The sequence below is a fragment of the Pelophylax lessonae genome, assembly GCF_965119305.1.
Source record: "Pelophylax lessonae genome assembly, chromosome: 1".
Classification (NCBI taxonomy): domain Eukaryota; kingdom Metazoa; phylum Chordata; class Amphibia; order Anura; family Ranidae; genus Pelophylax; species Pelophylax lessonae.
Window position 1 is genome coordinate 253,584,312 of NC_138768.1, and position 19,992 is coordinate 253,604,303.

Here is a 19,992-nt window from a genome sequence, read left to right on the forward strand (position 1 = left end):
GCAGCGATCGGTGTGGTAACACTCTGTGGGGCTCTGCAGACTGTCTCTTCCATATCTCTCTGTTTTATCCTTCCTTGCTCAGTTTTGTCCCTTTTGGGGGTCTGTGTACACAGTGTATTTAGCGGTGGGCTGCGCAATCCGCAGCGCTTTTAAAGGGCCAGTATTTTTTGTCATTGTTTTTTGCAATGGAATCTCAGGACAGCAAATTCCCCCCAGCCTTGGTGGGGGACCCCAGTTCTGATGAACCCCCCGTTATACCTAATTTGGCCGCTGTGGTGGCGACTTTAGTGTAAAAAATGGAGGTGTTGATGGCTGATCGAGCTGCTAGGAAAAGACCTAGATTATCTTTCTCCTCTGATTCAGATGGTAATGTGGCTGCTGTGGCTGGCGTGCCCTTTTCAGGGTCTCGCTTGTCCCTGGACCCACTGGGGTCTGAGGGGGAGGCGGAGGTGGAGGGGGTTGATGATTCTCCCCCGGGGTCGCCTGAAGAACGCGCAGCTATGGATGCGTTGATTTCTTCTGTAAAAGAAACACTACATTTGGAGGATGAGCCCACTCCTCCGGGCATTGTGTCCTCCTTTAGTACACATAGGACCCGCAAGTTGGTGCAGGTTTTTCCCTGCCCCACGGAGTTTTCACACTGTGAATGAACAATGGTGCAGTTTAAAACGCCCTTTCACGGTGCCTAATCGGTTTAAACTGCTTTACCCCTTTGCGCCTTCTACGGATTTGCGCTGGTGTGTGGCTCCCCAGGTGGATCACATGGTGGCCGTGTTAAACAAGGCTACTCTGGTTCCCACTGAGGATACCCCGGTGTTCCGGGATCCTACGGACAGGAGGTTGAAGTCTCTTCCCGCCATGCCTACATGGTGGCGGGTTCCATGCTCAAACCTATTTTCGCTTCTGTCATGGTGACTCAGGCGGTGGCAGATTGGACTAAGGTGCTTAGACGCATTCTTGCGTCTGATTCTGCCCCCCCTGGTACGCTGGCAATGGTGGACCAAATTCATCAAGGGGTCATGTATTTGTGCGATGAGGCCCCTTTGGCTGCACGCCTGTCTAGTGTCGCGGTGCTTAACCGTCGACTGATCTGGCTGAAGAGCTGGTCGGCTGACCAGACGTCACGGAAAACGGTGGCTGATTTTCCCTATGCAGGGTCTCGCCTTTTTGGCGAGGCTTTGGATACCTTGGTGAAAGGAGTCACTGGGGGCTAAAGCACTCTGCTGCCCCAGAATCCAAAGAACAAGCCTTTTCGCGGCAAGCAGGGTCCCGCCTTTAGACCCAATTAGGGGTCCTTTCGTGCCTTTAAGCCACAAAACAAGGGCAAACCTTTCAAGGGCCAAGGTGGCCAGAAAAAGCCCTGGGCGGGCAAGCAAAAGTCTGGCCATGCCGGTGCGGCTGCTCAATCCGCAATCCGCCCTCACCCATTTCCTCCAACCTTGGCTGCTTCGAATTCCGGACATGTGGGTTCAGGAAATCATTAGATCAGGATACAAGATCAAATTCCTTTCACGACCGGCGGACAGATGCTTTCCCTCAAATCTTCATTTGACCCCAGAGCGCCTACAGGACCTGCATCAAGCGGTGTAGGACTTCCTTGCCCAGGGGGTGATTGTCCCGGTGCCTCATCAGGACAGGTTTTGGGGGTTTTATTCAAATCTGTTTACTGTGCCCAGAAAGGAGGGCAAGGTGCGTCCTATCCTGGACCTGAAAGCTCTGAACCGCTTCGTGCGCGTTCGAAAGTTCCGTATGGAATCCCTCCGCTCGGTGGTGGCCTCCCTGAGTCCAGGGGAACTCCTGGCCTCTATAGACCTGAAGGATGCGTACTTGCACATCCCCATTTTCGAGGGTCATCAAAGGTACCTCCTTGTTTTCTTATGTGCCTTATTTTCACAGGTTTTTCTGTAATGCATGGGAACAACCAAAATTACCCTTTGTGATTCCCAAATGTTTTGCTATACGTTACCCTTTTGAGGAGTCACTTTTAAAAAAAGTGGACTAATTCACCAGTGGTGGACCCTCCTTTTTTCAGGTTGAGTAAAGCACACCATGATCCCAGTAGAGGAATCCCCGTCCTTTAAGGACCCAGCTGACAGGAAAGTGGAGGCTGTGGCATGCAGCATGTTTATGCCCCGTACACACGTGCAGATTATCTGAAGACTTTTGTCTGCAGACTTACCAAAACCATATAATATGAGGTCAAACCTAAACACTTTCAATTTGTATGCAATCCGGCAGGCCCTTGCACTACATAGAAAAGGTAAATCTGAAGACAAAAGTCTTCAGATAATCTGCACGTGTGTACGGGGCATTACTATGGCTGGTTGGGCATTGCGGTCAGTCTTTGCCTTAGTCCTGGTGTCTAAGACCCTAACTGAGTGGGCCAAGCTTTTGCACCAGGGCCTGGGGAGTGAGCAAGTCCCTGCTGCTTATGTTGATTTAGTGGACCAATTGGTCCATGGGCTGCAGTTTTTGTGATGCAGCTTTGGATACAGCTTCTGTGCTGTCCAAACTTTCTGTTTCAGCAGTGGTGATTAGGCGTGTGCTGTGGCTTAAGAATTGGTCCACAGACCAAGCCTCTCATTGATCTGCCCTTTCAAGACGATCGCCTGTTTGGGGCTACCCTGTATGACATAATTTAGGGTATCATGAGGGGGAAAGAGTTCCTCCCTGCCACAGTCAAGGAAAGGGAAGGAGCCTTGTCACAGACAGGGGCCCTCATTCTCAGCCCATAGAAAATTATTTTAGTGCTTCTGGGACAGAGAATAAAGGGAAATAGATCTTTTAAATCTTCCCCAAGAGGTTCCAGCAGACAAGACCCCTTCAGCATTGAAGTCTGCCCTCAGCCGTTCTTGGGGTGGGGGGGACATCTTTGCTGGTTTCCAACCTCGTGGATTTCTTTTGGGAGTGTCAAGGAGATCTACAAAATGTTTCTTTTGGGGGTACCCAGAAAGGGGGGCAAAGTTTGTTCTTTTCATGTTTTTTTAGGTCCTGAGTCTCCTTGTGCAGATTTAATTCCTGCAAAGTTGATGTCCAAACTACCTAAAGTCCCCCCTATCCCTGTCCAGAGAATTGATTTACCTTGGTCTGATTTTAATTCTTACCAGGGTGGTTCTTCCTCTGTACAAATTTTAGGAACCACAGGCCGTGATTCACTGTCTGCTGTCACACAGACAGTTCACTCTCCTCATTTGCACACAGGTTCTGAGTCTGGTGGTATCCACCTTCAAGACAGTTCTGTTTGCACAGATCTACATGCAGCTCCTTTAGCTGGTTCGGCTCCACAGGAGGATACCGGAGTTCATGACGCAGTCACGGGGTCCTCTGACAGATGCTGCAGGCGTCCACGATGAGGCCATTATCATCCTCGGCTCAGGCTTCTTCCGCAGTTCCTGTGAGAAATAAAGAGCGAGGATCTTCCAATAATCCTGGTGGCTGTAAATGTCCCTTGAGGGCTTCCTCTCAGAGAAGACCAGTTGTCCCAAGGGCTAATCGCTGGTTTTAATGGCTTAGCTATTGAAAGCCAGGTACTGAGGGATAGAGGTTTGTCTGGATCAGTGATTCCCACTATGGTAAACTCGTTGAAGTCGTCTTCCAGCAAGATATACCATCATACGTGGAAAGCGTACATTTCATGCTCGATCCTTTTCTGTGGCTCAGATCTTAACCTTTCTTCAACGCTGCGTTGATCAGAAGTTGACCTTGAGTACCATCAAGGGACAGGTGTCTGCCTTGGCGGTCTTCTTTCAGCAAACCCCTTAGCAATGCACTCTTTAGTTTGTACCTTTATTTAGGGGGCTGGACATGTAGTTCCTCCTGTACAGTCCCTTTTGCCGCCATTGGGATTTAAATTTAGTGTTTTCGGTTCTCCAGAAACCTCCATTTGAGAATATTCGGGAGATTCCCTAGTCTACGTTATCCTAGAAGGTGATATTCTTGGTGGTACTACCTCGGGCCACAGGGTATCGGAATTGGCTGCATTATCCCTTAGCAGTCCCTATTTGGTGGTCCATAGGGATTGAGTGGTTCTTCATTCCAGTCCATCATTCCTGCCCAAAGTTGTTTCAGATTTCCATTTGAATGAGGACATTGTGTTGCCTTCCTTGTGTCCAAAGCAGGCTCATCCCAAGGAATTTCTTTGCATACCTTGGATGTGGTTTATGCGATTCGGGTATATCTGGCAGCTACTGAGTCCTTTTGGAGGTCAGACTCGCTTTTTTTGGTTATGGACAGACTAAGAAAATTGCTGGCCGCTTCTTTGGCTACCATCTCCAGATGAATCAGGCAGACGGTGACTCAGGCCTGTTCCATTAAAGGTCAGGTTCCACCTTTCCCTGTCACAGCGCATTCTACTCGGGCACTGAGACCTTCTTGGGCCTTCCGTCATCAAGCATCAATATCGCAAGTTTGCCACTTGGTCGTCCGTGCATACCTTCACAAAATTCTATAAGGTAGATACTTTGGTATCTGCAAATGCTTCTTATGGCCGCAAAGTTTTGCAGGCTATTCCCTCTTGAGGGGTGTTTTTCTTTAACCACTTAAGCCCCGGAGGGTTTGGCTGCTAAACGATCAGAGGGTATTTTGCGATTCGGCACTGCGTGACTTTAACGGACAATTGCGTGGTCGTGCGACGCTGTACCTAAACGAATTTGGCATCCTTTTTTTCCCACAAACAGAGCTTTCTTTTGGCGGTATTTGATCACCTGTGCGATTTTTTGATCACGCGCTATAAACAAAAAAAGAGCGTAAATTTTGCAAAAGTAGCAATATTTTTCCCTTTTTTTTATATGAAATTCCCCCCAAAAAAAAATGTAAAAATCAAAATTTTTAAGATTTTTTTTTGCGGTACTGCGACATTGCGGCGGACAGATCGGACCCTTGACTGACATTTTTGACACTTTTGGGGTTACCAGTGACATTTCTACAGTAATCAGTGCTATATATATGCACTGTTACTGTAAAAATACACTGGTAGTGAAGGGGTTAACTTTATTTGAGAGGGAGGGGCTGTGTGTGTCCCTAGGGGCGTGATTCTAACTGTGATTGGCTGTGGCTTCAACTGTATGCAGAGTGATCAATGGATCTACATAGTAGATCCATGTGATCATCTCTCATACAGAGAGGAGAATGACAGGCAGCTTGTTTACACAAGCTGCCTGACTTTCTCCCTCTCCCCCGCCGATCGCAGAGTGGCCGGCGGCGATCGGGTCCGCCGGTCACACGCGCGGGGGGGGTCCGTGACCACGCGGGAGCGGGAGCGTGCCTCCGGCGGCGCGCGCTCGCTCCCTAAACCCTCACAGGCGATCGACGTAGACCTACGTCACTTTGCCTGTGAGGGGCTGACCGCCGTCGTAGATAGTCGTGCGGCGGTCGGCAAGTGGTTAAACTTGGGGCTCCTGTGTCCTGGATAAGGGCGCTTATGTATAGCCTTGGGTTATTTTCCCCACCCCTCATTTTCCTTTCGGCGCTGCTTTTGGACGTCCCAGTAGTTATGCTTTATGGAGCGCTGTGTCCGTCGATGTATGAAAGAGAAAATGGAATTTTTGTACTTACTGTAAAATCTATTTCTCTAAATTCATAGATGGACACAGCACCCATCCCCTTTAAGGAATTTTGATACTTCTAATACTGCTTGCTACTGAATTAAAATCCAAAAAGATCCTGCGCTAAAAATAAATTAATAGTGAACATGTAAATTGAAAATGGTGAAAGCGGCTGAAAACATTTGATCAATAATAAATCAAACAATATAAGGCAAAAAATAGTGCAGCGCTATCAAATATGGTGCAACCCATACAAATGTGAAAAAAATGAAAGTACAGTATTAAATGAATAACACTACATAATTTGGGTGAACAAAAAAGTCCATTAAGTGGTGAATGTGAATCCAAAACAAAAAGTCCCAGAAAGGTGATGTCAGAGCGGAAGGCTTGAATCCCAAGGTAAAAGGAAAGAATACACCCGTGATATATATATATATATATATATATATATATATATATATATATATATATATATATATATATATATATATATATATATATATATATCAAAGTGGCAGCTTACCAGAAGCTGAGGCCTCCAACCTAATGGAACGGCCACACACACTTAGATATAAATCCAAGTGGATCGCATCCTTGATGGACCAGGAAAACCAAGTATATTCCACTATACAGTATGAGATATAGAACTCCAGACGTAGTATCATAAATGTGTAAGGGAAAATAAGTAGCACATAGCGTAATTCCGTTTTAAATACAAAAATTTATTAAAATTGCACTTACAATAGGTTGACTTGCATGTAGGCACATCAGAGACAAAGACAAAACCGCGGCGACCCGCGTGTGTGGAAGAGCCGGCTGAATTAATTACCTAGAGCAGAGTTATTTACCAAGCTGAGGGTGGCTCATGGGCATAGCCAGGTGTTTTTTTGTTCTGCCAAGTCCTTCTCCGGGAGGAGGCAATATAACCCAGTAGTTATGATGCGCTTTGTCCGTCAAAGAACCCAGAGAAAGGGGTTTTACGTTAAGTACAAAATTCCTATTTTCTCAAATGAAAAATAACTTCTACTGTTGGAAATTCTGTACTGGGGAGCAGGCCATTTACTTTAAATTATTACCCTTTCTTTTAACTGAGTTTTATTTTACTGCAACTGCATAATATTACAGCTGTGTACAATAAAATTTCTTATTCAGATTTCTGTTATTTTGCATTATTACAAAGGCTTCAACTGTGTGTATGCTGGTGTGGAGGTGAAGATACTCTTGTGATATTTCTTTCCAATAATTGGAAGAAGTTTAGACAAGATAATAAAGTACAAACCTGTACAGTTAAATGTAAAGCAATGATTTCATATCACATAGAAACAAAACCAACTCATCCTAGTCCTACAACATCTAAGCAATATTAAAGTGGTAGTCTTCCTCTTGTGATATTTCTATGCTATGAATTATGGCATTATATATTGCACTGGTGTAACTGTAATGCTTCATGTTGTAGACTGGCACCATCAAGGCTGCAGTACCAGGAACAACCATAACCACAGGTAAGTGTAGTATTTGCTTGGTGTGTGAAAGCCAGAATAATGTCCCATCTGTATTGTTTTGGTGTATATTTTCATTTTTTGAATGTAGAGAGAGTACGCTGACATAGCTGTGATTTATGTGTTTATCAAAGAAGTGTTCCTCAAATATACGTTAGCTTCACAGCAGACCATTCTAATTAGACTAATCAAAAGCAGGTTTTGACAATGAACCCAAAGAAATACCAATTTTCTTACACATGAATAAATAGTTTCAAACAACTGAGAACTCCCCAAGAACATGCAGGTAGATATTTAGATTGCATGCCTCTGGGATCACAGACTGACCCCCCCCCCCCCCCCGGCTCCCTCCCCCCGCCCCCCCCCCTTTTTTTTTTTCTTTTTTCTTTTTTTTAGTTTATTCATGTCACTTGGGACACTATTATATATACCTATACCTATAGGTGAATGGACACTGGCAACCAATTAAGACAGTAAGTCCCCCTCTATATATCCCCTCCCATACAGGAAGTACCTCAGTTTTTTCACCAGTGGTGGTGGTCACGGTTGGAAAAGCTCTCCATGTTTATTTTTTGTTTTTTTTTCAAAGAAGAAGAAAGAAGATTATGCTACAAACCCCGATCAAGATCTCTGATCTAAGGGGATTAGCAATAAAATCCATCTGAGAAATAAAATCCATCTGAGAGTAGAAGACTAAAAGGATGGTACCTGAGCCTCAGTAAAGGAGAAAACGAGATTTTGCCTGTATTAAATATATTGATCCTGTGGGCTACTATCTATGAAATTAAGTGAATTTAAGCTGCTAGCATTGTTCACAATCCCACTCATGTGCTAACTAAATCAATACACAATAAATGCTGCGCTATGTGAATGCTAAATGACTATACAATCAGAATAGAACAATATCAAAATAATATTAAAAAGTGCATATATATAGTGAAATATTGTCCAACATAAATGTGCAATCACCATATAACAGTGAAAGAGTCCATGCAAATGATTGCTTGCAATGAAAATATAAAAAATATAAATAAAAAAAAACAAAAAACCAATAGTGTAGCACCTCGATGTGCCCCAACCCCCCCCCCCCCCCCAGAATATTCTCACCTGGGGTAATGTGATCACCGCGATAAAGCATGATCCAAACCAGCTTTGTAGCCCACTGGTGGCTGTATCCAACTTCTCCAACCTCCTTCTAGGCTTCTCTCATTACGGATTGTAGTATCCCAATATATTGATTGAAAGAAAAGCCAATAGTATATCCTTTTTAAAATTGCATTTATTAAAAAAATCACTTTCAAATTGGGCAATTAAAATTCCCCCTGAGGAGGACACATGACCCTGTGTCAATACGCTTAGGGGAGGGGCCAGGATGGTGACGACACCTAGGAACCAAGCTGGAGGCTAGGTCTGTTTGTGAGGCTGCTGTTTACACTGGATTGTCCCAAAAACAATGTAAAACCAACTGAATGCTCGTGTTGGTTTGGTGTGCTGCAAGCACCTGTAAAGAGTGAGTACCCCTTGATTTTTTTTTTTTTTTATAAATGCAATTTTAAAAAGGGTTTAATAATTATTGGCTTTTCTTATCTTTCAATCAATATAATTGGGGTACTACAATCCGTAATGAGAGGAGCCTAGCAGGAGGTTGGAGAAGTTGGATTTAGCCACCAGTGGGCTAAAAAGCTGGTTTGGATCACGCTTAACCACTTCCCGCCCGCCCTATTGGGAATTGACGACGGGGAGGTGGTTGTACTATCCTGACACGCCGTCATATGATGGCAGCAGGATAATGCGCTCTGCGCGCCCCCTGGGGGCACGCAGAGCTGCGATCGGTGCTGCGGTGTGTCACTCTGACACACCGCATCTCCGATCTCGGTAAAGACCCTACTGAAGTAGGCTCTTTACCATGTGACCAGCTGTGTCCAATCACAGCTGGTCACATAGTAAATAGGAAGTGCCGTTGATTGGCTTTCCTCAGTAGAGGAGAGCTGATCTGCGGCTCTCCTGACGGGGGGGGTCTGCACTGGTAATCAGAGCACTGACTACCAGTGCAGACCCTTGGGGGGGGGGGGGGTGCCACTAGAGGCACCAGGGATGCCCACCATGGCCACCAGGGATGGCAATCAGGGCTCGCCAGTGCCCTCCCCATCAGTGCTGCCCGCCAGTGTCCTCCCCATCAATGCTGCCCACCCGTGCCCATCAGTGCCCACCAGTGCCGCCTATCAGTGCCCACCAATGCTGCATATCAGTGCTACCTATCAGTGCCGCATATTAGTGCCACCCCATCAGTTCCACCCCATCAGTGCCTCCTCATCAGTGCCTGTTAGTGCGGCCTCATCAGTGCAGGAAAAAACGTATCTATGTATCTATTTACAAATTTTTATGACCTAAATAAAAACCTTTTTTTTTTTTTTTTTTTTTCAAACTTTTCAGTCTTTTTTTTGTTTAGCAAAAAAGAAAAAACCTTGTGGTGATCAAATACCACCAAAAGAAAGATCCATTTGTGGGGAAAAAATGACATAAATTTGGTTTAGGTACAGTGCTGCATGACTGCGCAATTGTCATTAAAAATGCAACAGCGCTAAAAGCTATAAATTGGCCTGGGGGGGAAAAGTGCCCGGTATTGAAGTGGTTAATCGCAGTGATCACATTACCCCAGGTAAGAATATTCCTGGGGGGGAGCACATCGAGGTGGCACACTATATTGTTTTTTTGCACCGAGAAGGAATTGCACGGCGGATCAAGCACTGTGTGTTTTTCTTGATTTTTTTTTTTCTTTATATTTTCAATGCAAGCAATCATTTGCAGGGACTTTTTCATTGTTATATGGTGATTGCACATTTATTTTGGACAATATTTCACTATATGTTGGACAATTTTTGCCTGTAAGCTGAAAGGGGCACTGTGGTGCCATCCTTAGGAAGAGAATATCCTAGTCATGCTTCCTCTGTTTACCTCCCCTGAAGGGCCAGAGGCCACTAGCCAATCTGAGACATTACGGTTGTTAGGTAGGTAGCCACATCCAGTGCTTCTGTCTCAGCCTACGTCACTAAGGACGACTTGGTATCATCACTAAGGACGATTTGGTATCCGTGTTAGCCGGCCTTGAGGGTAAAATTTCTGGCATGATTGCGGGATCGCAAGGAGGGAGGAAAAAAAAATTGAACAATATAATAGCGCACACATACACAGAAAAATTTGGTTTTCAAATCTTGCAAGGCTATTTAAAAACACCTGCTCTTATAAAGTAAATATGGGGATTTGGTCACACCATATGGCCATACTGTGCTTAAGCCCACCACTACGTCAAAGTACCCCATTTTCAGTTGGTCCTACACTATTCATAGAAAAGATAATCCCACTTCTCAAAACCATAGGGCATACTCACTCCTCTGCTAAAACTGCAATGAAGGGACACCTCCTGTAACTACTCACAGGTGGACAATGCTAATAAGGTCTTGGTGTGGGAGAGTGGTGTGCTCCCCATAAGTCTGGTCAGGACTATACATGAAACAAAAAAGATATTGGGGGGCTCACCCTAAACGCACAATTCTCATGTTGGTGCTGCTAAAAGACCAATATACAAATTGAACAATGTAATAGAAAGGAGGGAGAAAACATGGTAGATCTACCTCACCTAAGCCCCTCCCTGTTTTAGTTCAGGATTGGGCAGAGGATGTGGAAGAAGTAGCTGTAAATGACCCAATAGGAGGTCAAGCTGAGGTTTCCACTTCTGGGGAGTCAGGATCTGAGGAGTCATTCTCGGCCTCTCATCCCAGAGATTGTTTATTCAGTCTCTCAATTAAATGGTATGGTGTGGATTTAAATTACCTCCCTTAGAGATGTCTGAAGTCTTTTTCCTCTTTAGGCTCCTTGCGCCCTCCTCTAAGGCCTCAGGCTTTTCCCTTACATCTGCTCTTAGAGCAGATAGTTTGTTGATTGGGATCATCCTGATGGGATTTTTTTTTCTTCCAAAAGGTTTTCTATGTTGTATCCTATGGAGGAAAAGTTCACAAGAAAATGGAGTATACCTACTGTGAATGCTGCCATTTCTTCTGTTAACAAAAGCTTAACTTGTCCTGTGGATAATACCCAGGTTTTTAAGGATCCATCTGATAAGAATTTGGAATCTTTACTAAAAGCTTACTTTGCTATTTTGGGATCTGCAATACAACCGGCAGTTGCATCTATAGGAGTTTGTCAGTCTTTAAAAGACCATATTAAACGAGTTTCCAGGACGGTTCCTTCTCAAGGAGAGTGTGGGGAAGATTTGGCAGATCTACCTCCAACTCTGTTTTGCAGTAGATGCTCTTAAAGACTCCATTCGGCAAATATCACGGTGTGCTCTTTTGGCAGTACATATGCGCAGAATCCTGTGGCTAAAAAGCTGGTCTGCGGAATTACCGTGTAAAAAAATTGCTGTCTGGCTTTCCCTTTCATGGGGAGAGCCTATTTGGTGAAGATCTGGATTAATATATCCAAAAGAATTTGGGGGGAAGAGTGCGTTGCTACCAGTTAAAAGGAATAGAAAGCATCTTTCTTTTAAGGTTTCCAGCACTCAGACTCCCAGTACTTCTAATCCCAGGCAGTTTTGATGGCCCCAGCCGTCTGGATCTAGAACCAAGCCTTCAGTTTAAGGGCAGAAGAAACCTTGCGCCCAAAGACCTACCAAGTCTAGCTCTAAATCTACCTTGTGAAGGGGCGCCCCCACACAGTTGGTTGGGGGAAAGGCTACTATGGTTCTTGGAGGTCTGGGTGGAAATAATTCAGGACAACTGGGTTATTTCCACTATCTTGCAAGGGTACAAACTAGAATTTTGGGTGTATCCTCATCCTCGGTTTGTAAAGTCAAACATGCCTACAGATCCTCTAAAGCGAAGATCTCTACTCTTTGAGATCATTTAAGGTCTCAAAGAGTATACAATGGAAAACAGAGGGTGCCAGGTCAATAAAAGAAGTTTTAAAAGCACATTTATTAATCGCACACTTACATGGCAATAGGCACAAGTTGATGTGGTAACAAGCGGGTCATCCTCATAGATAAGGTGTCCAGATGATGGTGTGGGCTGGAGGGTGACACAAAGGCCGTGAGTGTCGGCGCAGTCACTGCTGTGTGCAAGGAACCAATTGCAACAGCAGGGAGATGTAGTAGGCGTATGTATGTAGCAGGGAGATGTATGGCTCTGTCTGGCTGCTGCCCTGCCTCACACAGAAGCATCGACAGCTAGATGCTGGTTACCGGAAGTGGCGTCACCCCCCAACGCCAGATACCAGCGAGGGACAAAAAGCAGCAGTATTGGAGAGGGTGGGCTGCCAAGTGTCTACTTTGCAGTCTTTTTTCAGAGACCTTTGGTTTCCCATTAACTGGTGCATATATGCCTTCAGGGGGGTCGTCTTTTTACTCCGCCTAGAAGGTTTCCTCTGCCACCATGGGATTTTAACCTGGTTCTGTTGGTTCTTCAAAAACCTCTTTGAAAACGTACGGGAGATCCCTATCCTTACGGTGTGACATGAGGTGGTTTTTTGGTGGCTATCACCTCTGCTCACAGGGGGTCGGAGTTGGCGGCTTTGTCTGTCGTTCTCCCTATCTGGTGGTTCACTGGGATAAGGTGGTTCTGCCTTGTTCCTCCTAAAGGTTGTCTATGATTTCCATTTAAATGAGGGTATTGTTCTGCCATCCTTGTGTCCCAGGCCGGCTCATTCCAGGGTATTTGCCTTGTATACTCTGGATGTTGTTCGAGCTATTTGGGTCTGTTTGGTAGCCAATGAGTTCCTTCGGAGGTCAGACTTGTTCCATTTCCAGATGAATCAGACTGACTCTGACCCGTGCTTCTTCACCTACGGGTCGGGTTCCTCTACCATGTGACGGCACTTTCTACTAGGGCACTTAGTGCTTCTTGGGCCTTCTGTGATCAGGCGACAGTGGTGCAGGTGTGTATGGCAGCCACTTGGTCGTCAGTGCATGCTTTTTCAAAGTTTTACATAGTGGATGTTTTGACATCTGCGGTTGCCTCCTTTGGCCGCAAACGTTTTGCAGGCTGTGATTTAAAGGGTCGGTTTTTTATCCCTCTTGAGGGTATATCTCAGGTTGGGCTCCTGTTCTAGTTGAGCTACTATTACCTGGATTGGCTTGTGTTTAGCTTTGGGTTATGCCCACCCCCCATGTTTGGCCCTGCATTGGGACGTCCCTATGGTGAAAAATATGGAGCTGTGTCTGTCAATAAATGAAAGAGAAAATAGGATTTTTGTACTCACTGTAAAATCCTTTTCTCTGAGTTCATTGACAGACACAGCACCCACCCCTCTAAGGAGTTTTTGCTTCTGTTACTGCTTGTTACAAAACCTGAGTATCTCTAGCTGAGAGGGGGATTATGCTAGCTGAGGACAGGGCATAGCCAAGCTTTTGTGTAGTCTGCCTAGTCCTACTCCTGTAGAGAGAGCAGCATAACCCTATGGTGAAGAATATGGAGCTGTGTCTGTCAATTAACTCAGAGAAAAGGATTTTACGGTAAGTACAAAAATCCTGTTTTTCACGTTAAGATATCCATGGTCACAATGTAAAAAATCATATATTCATTTCCACACTAGAATGCAATGAGGTAATGCTGTCTGGCTTTCTGCACCACATTCCATTCGCACGCCCTTGTGATCTGCTGTGGGGGTCAGTGCCAAGGTTACACCCCAAATGCAGGTTGCAAACGAATTGCGTTTCCCCCACCGGATTGCGTGATACAAAGGTACTATACGATGCGGTTGCTGTTAGTTCCAAAAAGTAGTGCATGTACTACTTTTGGTGCAGTGCGATTTCAGCCCATTCAAAATGAATAGGGCTAAAATCGCAATGCACAGAACTGCATGTGAATCACACAGGAGCCACACAGCACCTTCCCCGCAGGTAAAAAAGATGTCCTAGTAGTAGTATCGCTCCCTTAAATACAGTCCTCACTCAATCCAGCTCGGTGCTTGTTTGTAGCAGCTTTCTCCCCGGGGTCTAAGGCAGTGGGAGTCATTGGCGCCTGCAGCTGCTAATAAAATCCTTTAAGGAAGGGGAAGGGGCCAAGCTGCGCTGTGTGTTTATAGATACGCACAGCCTGGCTCTGTATCGAGCCAGCCGGTGCTCCACCATAAGAAGCAGCTTCCTATTGGGGCATAGCAAAAAGAGGAGCCTATATGTGCATGCCATTGCATCTGTTGAAATGTTTATTTGTTTGAATATGACCTAGTCACTCTTAGTAGAACCATTGAGACTCATTGTTTCACTATTGCACCAAAAGTATAATTCACACTGAATGTGTAGGTTGTCCTAATATGCTCTAGTAGATGTTGCTCTTGTGATTGTCTGAATTGACATTTAAATATTGTCAACACTTTTCTCTTCCCTAATCTAGGAACAGTCACTGCAAATGTTCTTGTAAACACAGTGTCTGGAGTGACAAGTGTTCCCTCTGCAACCTTCCAACCTATCAACAAGCGACTGGTGTCTCCTGTAGTAACTGGTGCGGTTTCAGTAAGTGGTCTTTGATAACTTGTGATATGTCTACAAAGTTACAATATCATAGTGCAGTAATTTATAGCCGGTGGTGAGGAATCATCTTTTTTAATATCTCACAATACTAAACAGCATTTGTTTTTGTTTTTTTTCTGTGGGTTAATTATGGTACACACTAGCAGTTTTTTTTTTTTCTTTTTTTCCATTCAACCCAGCGGGCTGAACCAAAAAAAATGGAAGGCTCAGGCAGAGCCACTGTACTAACTATCTGATATTAGTACAGCGATCTCCCTGCTGAGCTATTTTATTCTGACAGGGGGACTGCCCCCTGCCAGAACTAACTTCTTTTGAACTGGCCGATACCGCCCACTATTCGGCCTGTGTGTACGGGACTTTAGACCATGGGTGCTCAACCTGTGGCCCTCCAGCTGTTGCGAAACTACAAGTCCCATAAGGCATTGCAAGCCACTGTCAATTACAAGCTTGGCTCCCAAAGGCAGAGGCATGATGGGACTTGTAGTTCCACAACAGCTGGAGAGCCACAGATTGAGCACCCATGCTTTAGACCAGTGTTTCTCAACTCCGGTCCTCAGGGCACACTAACAGGCCAGGTTTGCAAGAAAACTGAAATGCATCACAGGTGATATCATTTGCTGCTCAGTGATTGCAGTATTCTAGTCTGTATCTTCCCAAGGTAATACCTAAAATCTGGCCTGTTAGTGTGCCCTGAGGACCGGAGTTGTCTGATTTTACCAGATTATGTTGTTATGTTCATGCTTTATTGCCTTGTGGGTATAGGGCTGTGTCTATGGAGGTTTTCGATTTATTTGTTCTATGTAAACCTTAGTTTTTTTTCCTAGTGCCCCAAGGTGATGGACCACTTTTCCCTTACAAAGAAATAGCTATTAGCCTAAATGGTAACTCCGCTTTTGTGGGAAAAAATATTACAAAAAACAAAAAAAAAAATAACATATACAATTCCAACACAAGCCATATTGTAATATAACGTTATTAAAAATGACCTTTCCTTTTCAATCTGCCTCACTGTAATTTTCTGTAAAATAAAATGCAGTATGGCAACCTGGATGCAGTCTGTACACACATATGTGTAAAGAACCCCCCGAAATGTACATTCCTGCTTGTGTGATTGATTCACTGATTTTCCCAGAAGTCTGCACTTAGATACAAATCAGATTTTGTGAATCCTTGCATAATATTCCATTTGTGGCGAGATGCTCCCAAAAGGAGTCAGATCTTGCCACTTTCCTTATTAGAGGCCTGCAAGTTCAGCAGCTGATCAATATTAAAACGGGCCTTTACCCCAAAATGAAACCGAAAAAAAAGAACCTATTTTGAAAGGTATTAGCTGGAGCTCGGCTTTAATTTGCTGGCAAAGTCCATCCAAGGCTGCACTCACACTCGGGGCAGTGTAACTGGACCATGCCGAAGTTTAATTGTTCCCTCACCACTCCCCCACTGGTCTGCACTCACACTGGACCAATGCAAAATAGCCTTACCTGGAATTCTTTAAATCATCATTTACAGCTGGACATGATGGACATCATTGTTCATTATCTGTGAGTTTAGTTATATGTTGTATATTTTACTTATCCTTTAACTTTTGTATAAAACTTTTGTAGGACCAGGTCCTTTTAAACACTTAAACAATTTGTTACCGTATAAATTATTTTTTGTTATCAGTCTGCTGGAGCAAGTCAGTTAGTTCAACAGAGGACAGCAACAACACCCGCAGGACCCACAGAGATGGTGACCATAGCAACCAGTCCAGGAGTTAGAGCTGTGACTGCAGGGACTGTGGTATCTACCAACCTTACACCTGTTCAAACTCAGGCAAGAGCCATTGTGACCCAAGTAACAACAGGTAGCATACTGAATGCTTTTTTTTATATCAGTTTACGATTGCTGTTTACCTTCTTTTTCTTTTAACTCTTAACTCTTTTGTCATATTTTCCAGCCACCTCTGCCACTGGCGTTCAAATAGCTGGAAAAGCCATAACCCAAGCTCAGTTTCAGCTGCTTCGGCAACAGGCTACTGCCCAGGTGCAAGTACCTCAAATACAGGCCCAAGCACAATCACCAGGGCAAATAAAGGCCGTTGCTAAGATATCCTCGGTAAGTTAAAACATGCTGGAAGAATATTCAAATAGGAATAGGAAAAAAAAGTTACAAAAAGGCTTATGTATCGAAGTGTGCTTGAAAGAAATATCTTGTTTTTTTTTTTTTTTTTTTTAATATACGCCAGAAATCCTTTGCAGTTAGCCTTTCACTTACAGGCGCATCTCATAAAATTAGAATATCATCAAAAAGTTAATTTACTTCAATAATTCAATTTAAAAGTGAAACTCCTATATTTTGTATGATATATTTCATGCGTTTCTTTCTTTTAATTTTGATTAATATAGTTTACAGCTAGTTAAAACCCAAAATTCAGAATCTCAGAAAACTAGAATATTACATAAGGATTTTTAATACAGAAATGTTGGCTTACTGACAATACCCCCACAGATTCTCCTTGGGGTTTTCTGGCCAATTAAGCACAGTGATACCATTCTTAATAAACCAGGTATTGGTACTTTTGGCAGTGTGGGAAGGTGCTAAGTTCTGCTGGAAAACGAAATCCGAAACTCCATAAAGCTAGTCAGTAGAGGGAAGCATGAAGTGCTCTAGAATTTCCTATAAGAGGGCTGTGCTGACTTTGGACTTTATAAAAAACAGCGGACCAACACCAGCAGATGACATGGCTCCCTAAATCATCACGGACTGTGGAAAATTTTGCATTTAATTTGTAAATCAAGGTCCCAGAGTTTGGAGGAAGAGTGGAGAGGCACAGAATCCAAGTTGCAAGAGGTCCAGTGTAAAGTTTCCACACTCCAGTGAAAATGTATATAAAATGATATAACCCATTGTGTATGAATATGTTTCCCGTGTCCTGTACTTTACTCCAAGTTAAGGAATACAGGTAAGGCAGGCCATACATTATTCATTTTTTTTTTTCATTCAACCAGCGGGTTGAACAAAAAAAAAGATGAGCTGATTAAGTGCTGGGAATCTATCCAGCTGAGCCTTTGTGTTCTGACAAGGAGCATCTGCCATCAGAATACAGTGATCAGTGTTGCTGGCTTCAGCCAGCGGCACTGATCGATGGGGAAAAACCCTACAGGCTGGTTGTACATCAATAGACCGACTTGTTTACAACCAGACTGTTCATATGTGGAATTAAATTTGGCTGGTCCCTGCTGACCCGGGCCAAATTTAGATCCATGCATGGCCATCTTTAGTCAAAATTTGCCTTTTTTGCTTTATCCATAGTTTATATTATCAATGTGCCACATTGCGGATTTTTTTCCATTGCCTCTCCTCCGTCACATCTAAGGAAAGGGATGTAATTATTCTCTTACAGAAGTTCTCTGTAGGAAAGAATTTCTTTCTATGCCAACAATTAGGCATGTAATTGGGTGGTTATATCCTTACCCTAATCCCTCCATTTTGCCAGACGATTGTTACTTGTTTTAATAGTAACATGAACCTATCAATCAAATAAGACAAAAAAATAAAAAAAGCAGCAGATTCAATGGACCACTTGGTCTTTTTCTGATGTCACTTTTGTATGCTGCTATAGAAAACGCAGCACAAACAAACATTTTATTAGCACAATACCTAGCTAGTCTGAAAAAAAAAAAACAATACAAAACAAAATGGTACTGTCTCACAATTTGCATTAAAACAAAGGATTTGTTGCACACATTTGCAAATATCTATAAAAGGGCTGCGCCAGAAATACTTAATCAATATATAAACAGGTGATATTGATGGTGTAATAAATATCAAAAGAGTCTAGAATAAAGTCCATAAGTGTCCAAATAAAGGTGAAAAGAAGAAACTTCCAACAAGGTAGTGAAAAAACCAAGGTGGTAAGAAAATCATAAAAATTTCTTCACAAAAACCGCTGTGCATATATCCCACCACCGGCTAGATTGGTCTCTCACCTCAGCCACAGACCCATAAAGGGTCAGAGATTGCATATATCAGCTGTAGCAGCCTGGGGATTATCCTCTCCTAGCTCTCTCGGACAGCCCAACATAGATCACTCCAATCAAACTCAGAAATCGGTGTATATATAAAACAAAGGGGACATATATAGTGCTCTCCGTCTGAATACCAATGTCTTTATTAGATATAGTAAAAGGTACTCGCATTTAGCGGCACTCAGCGGTGCACACAATGCAGACAGATACACATGCAGCTGGGACAAAGGGAAAGTACAACGTCAGGTACGCAGGCTCCGCCCCCTATACGCGTTACTTCAGAGCTTACCAATAGCCTTCGATTTCTTCAGTAGGGCCTAAGTCGAAGGCTATTGGTTAGCTCTGACGTAACGCGTATAGGGGGAGGAGCCTGCGTACCTGACGTTGTACTTTCCCTTTGTCCCAGCTTCATGTGTATCTGTCTGCATTGCGTGCACCGCTGAGTGCCGCTAAATGTGAATACCTTTTACTATATCTAATAAAGACATTGGTATTCAGACGGACAGCACTATATATGTCTCCTTTGTTTTATATATACACCGATTTCTGAGTTTGATTGGAGTTCATCCATCCCCACCTGAATGATCTATGTTGGGCTGTCCGAGAGAGCTAGGAGAGGATAATCCCCAGGCTGCTACAGCTGATATATGCGATCTCTGACCCTTTATGGGTCTGTGGCTGAGGTGAGAGACCAATCTAGCCGGTGGTGGGATATATGCACAGCAGTGTTTGTGAAGAAATTTTTATGATTTTCTTACCACCTTGGTTTTTTCACTACCTTGTTGGAAGTTTCTTCTTTTCACCTTTATTTGGACACTTATGGACTTTACTCTAGACTCTTTTTGATATTTATTACACCATCAATATCACCTGTTTATATATTGATTAAGTATTTCTGGCGCAGCACTTTTATAGGTATTTGCATATTATTTGTGAGGTGTTACACAATTTGTGTTTGCAGCCGGATTATTGCGCTGATATTTGTATACTTATTTGCACCAGTATTAATTTGCTGTTTCAATTGTTTATACCATTTTTGTTTTTTTCACTAGTTGGTTGCGCGTAGATAATTTGATTATTACATTTGCAAATATATGTGGAAGCTGCACTACAGGCGGTCCCCGGGTTACAAACAAGATAGGGTCTGTAGGTTTGTTCTTTTTTTTTTTTTGTAGGTTTGTTCTTAAGTCGAATTTGTAAGTCGGAACAGGTACATTTTTTAAGTGTAGCTCGAGCAAAAATAATTTACGTTTTTTGGATAGCATAGACAAGAGTTAACACCCCTGTACCATTTTATCTGCTGTCTATACCCCTGTTCAGAAGATGTCACCTCACTTCCTGTCCCTATGACAACTGGATTTGTGAACATTTTGGGTTGTTGTGGAAACAAGGATTGTTGATAAAGCTTCAGTGGA

At 43.6% G+C, this 19,992-nt stretch overlaps 1 protein-coding gene across 1 annotated transcript in view; it reads left to right on the plus strand.

Moving 5' to 3' along the window:
• Positions 1–19,992, plus strand: part of LOC309562146 (E1A-binding protein p400-like) — a 305,609-nt gene that overhangs the window by 254,528 nt on the left and 31,089 nt on the right. Inside the window, exons 43-46 of the mRNA XM_082266271.1 lie at positions 7,000–7,045; positions 14,431–14,549; positions 16,233–16,413; positions 16,507–16,664. Of these exons, the coding sequence (XP_082122397.1) occupies positions 7,000–7,045; positions 14,431–14,549; positions 16,233–16,413; positions 16,507–16,664 (504 nt within the window). The remainder of the gene's footprint in view (positions 1–6,999; positions 7,046–14,430; positions 14,550–16,232; positions 16,414–16,506; positions 16,665–19,992) is intronic.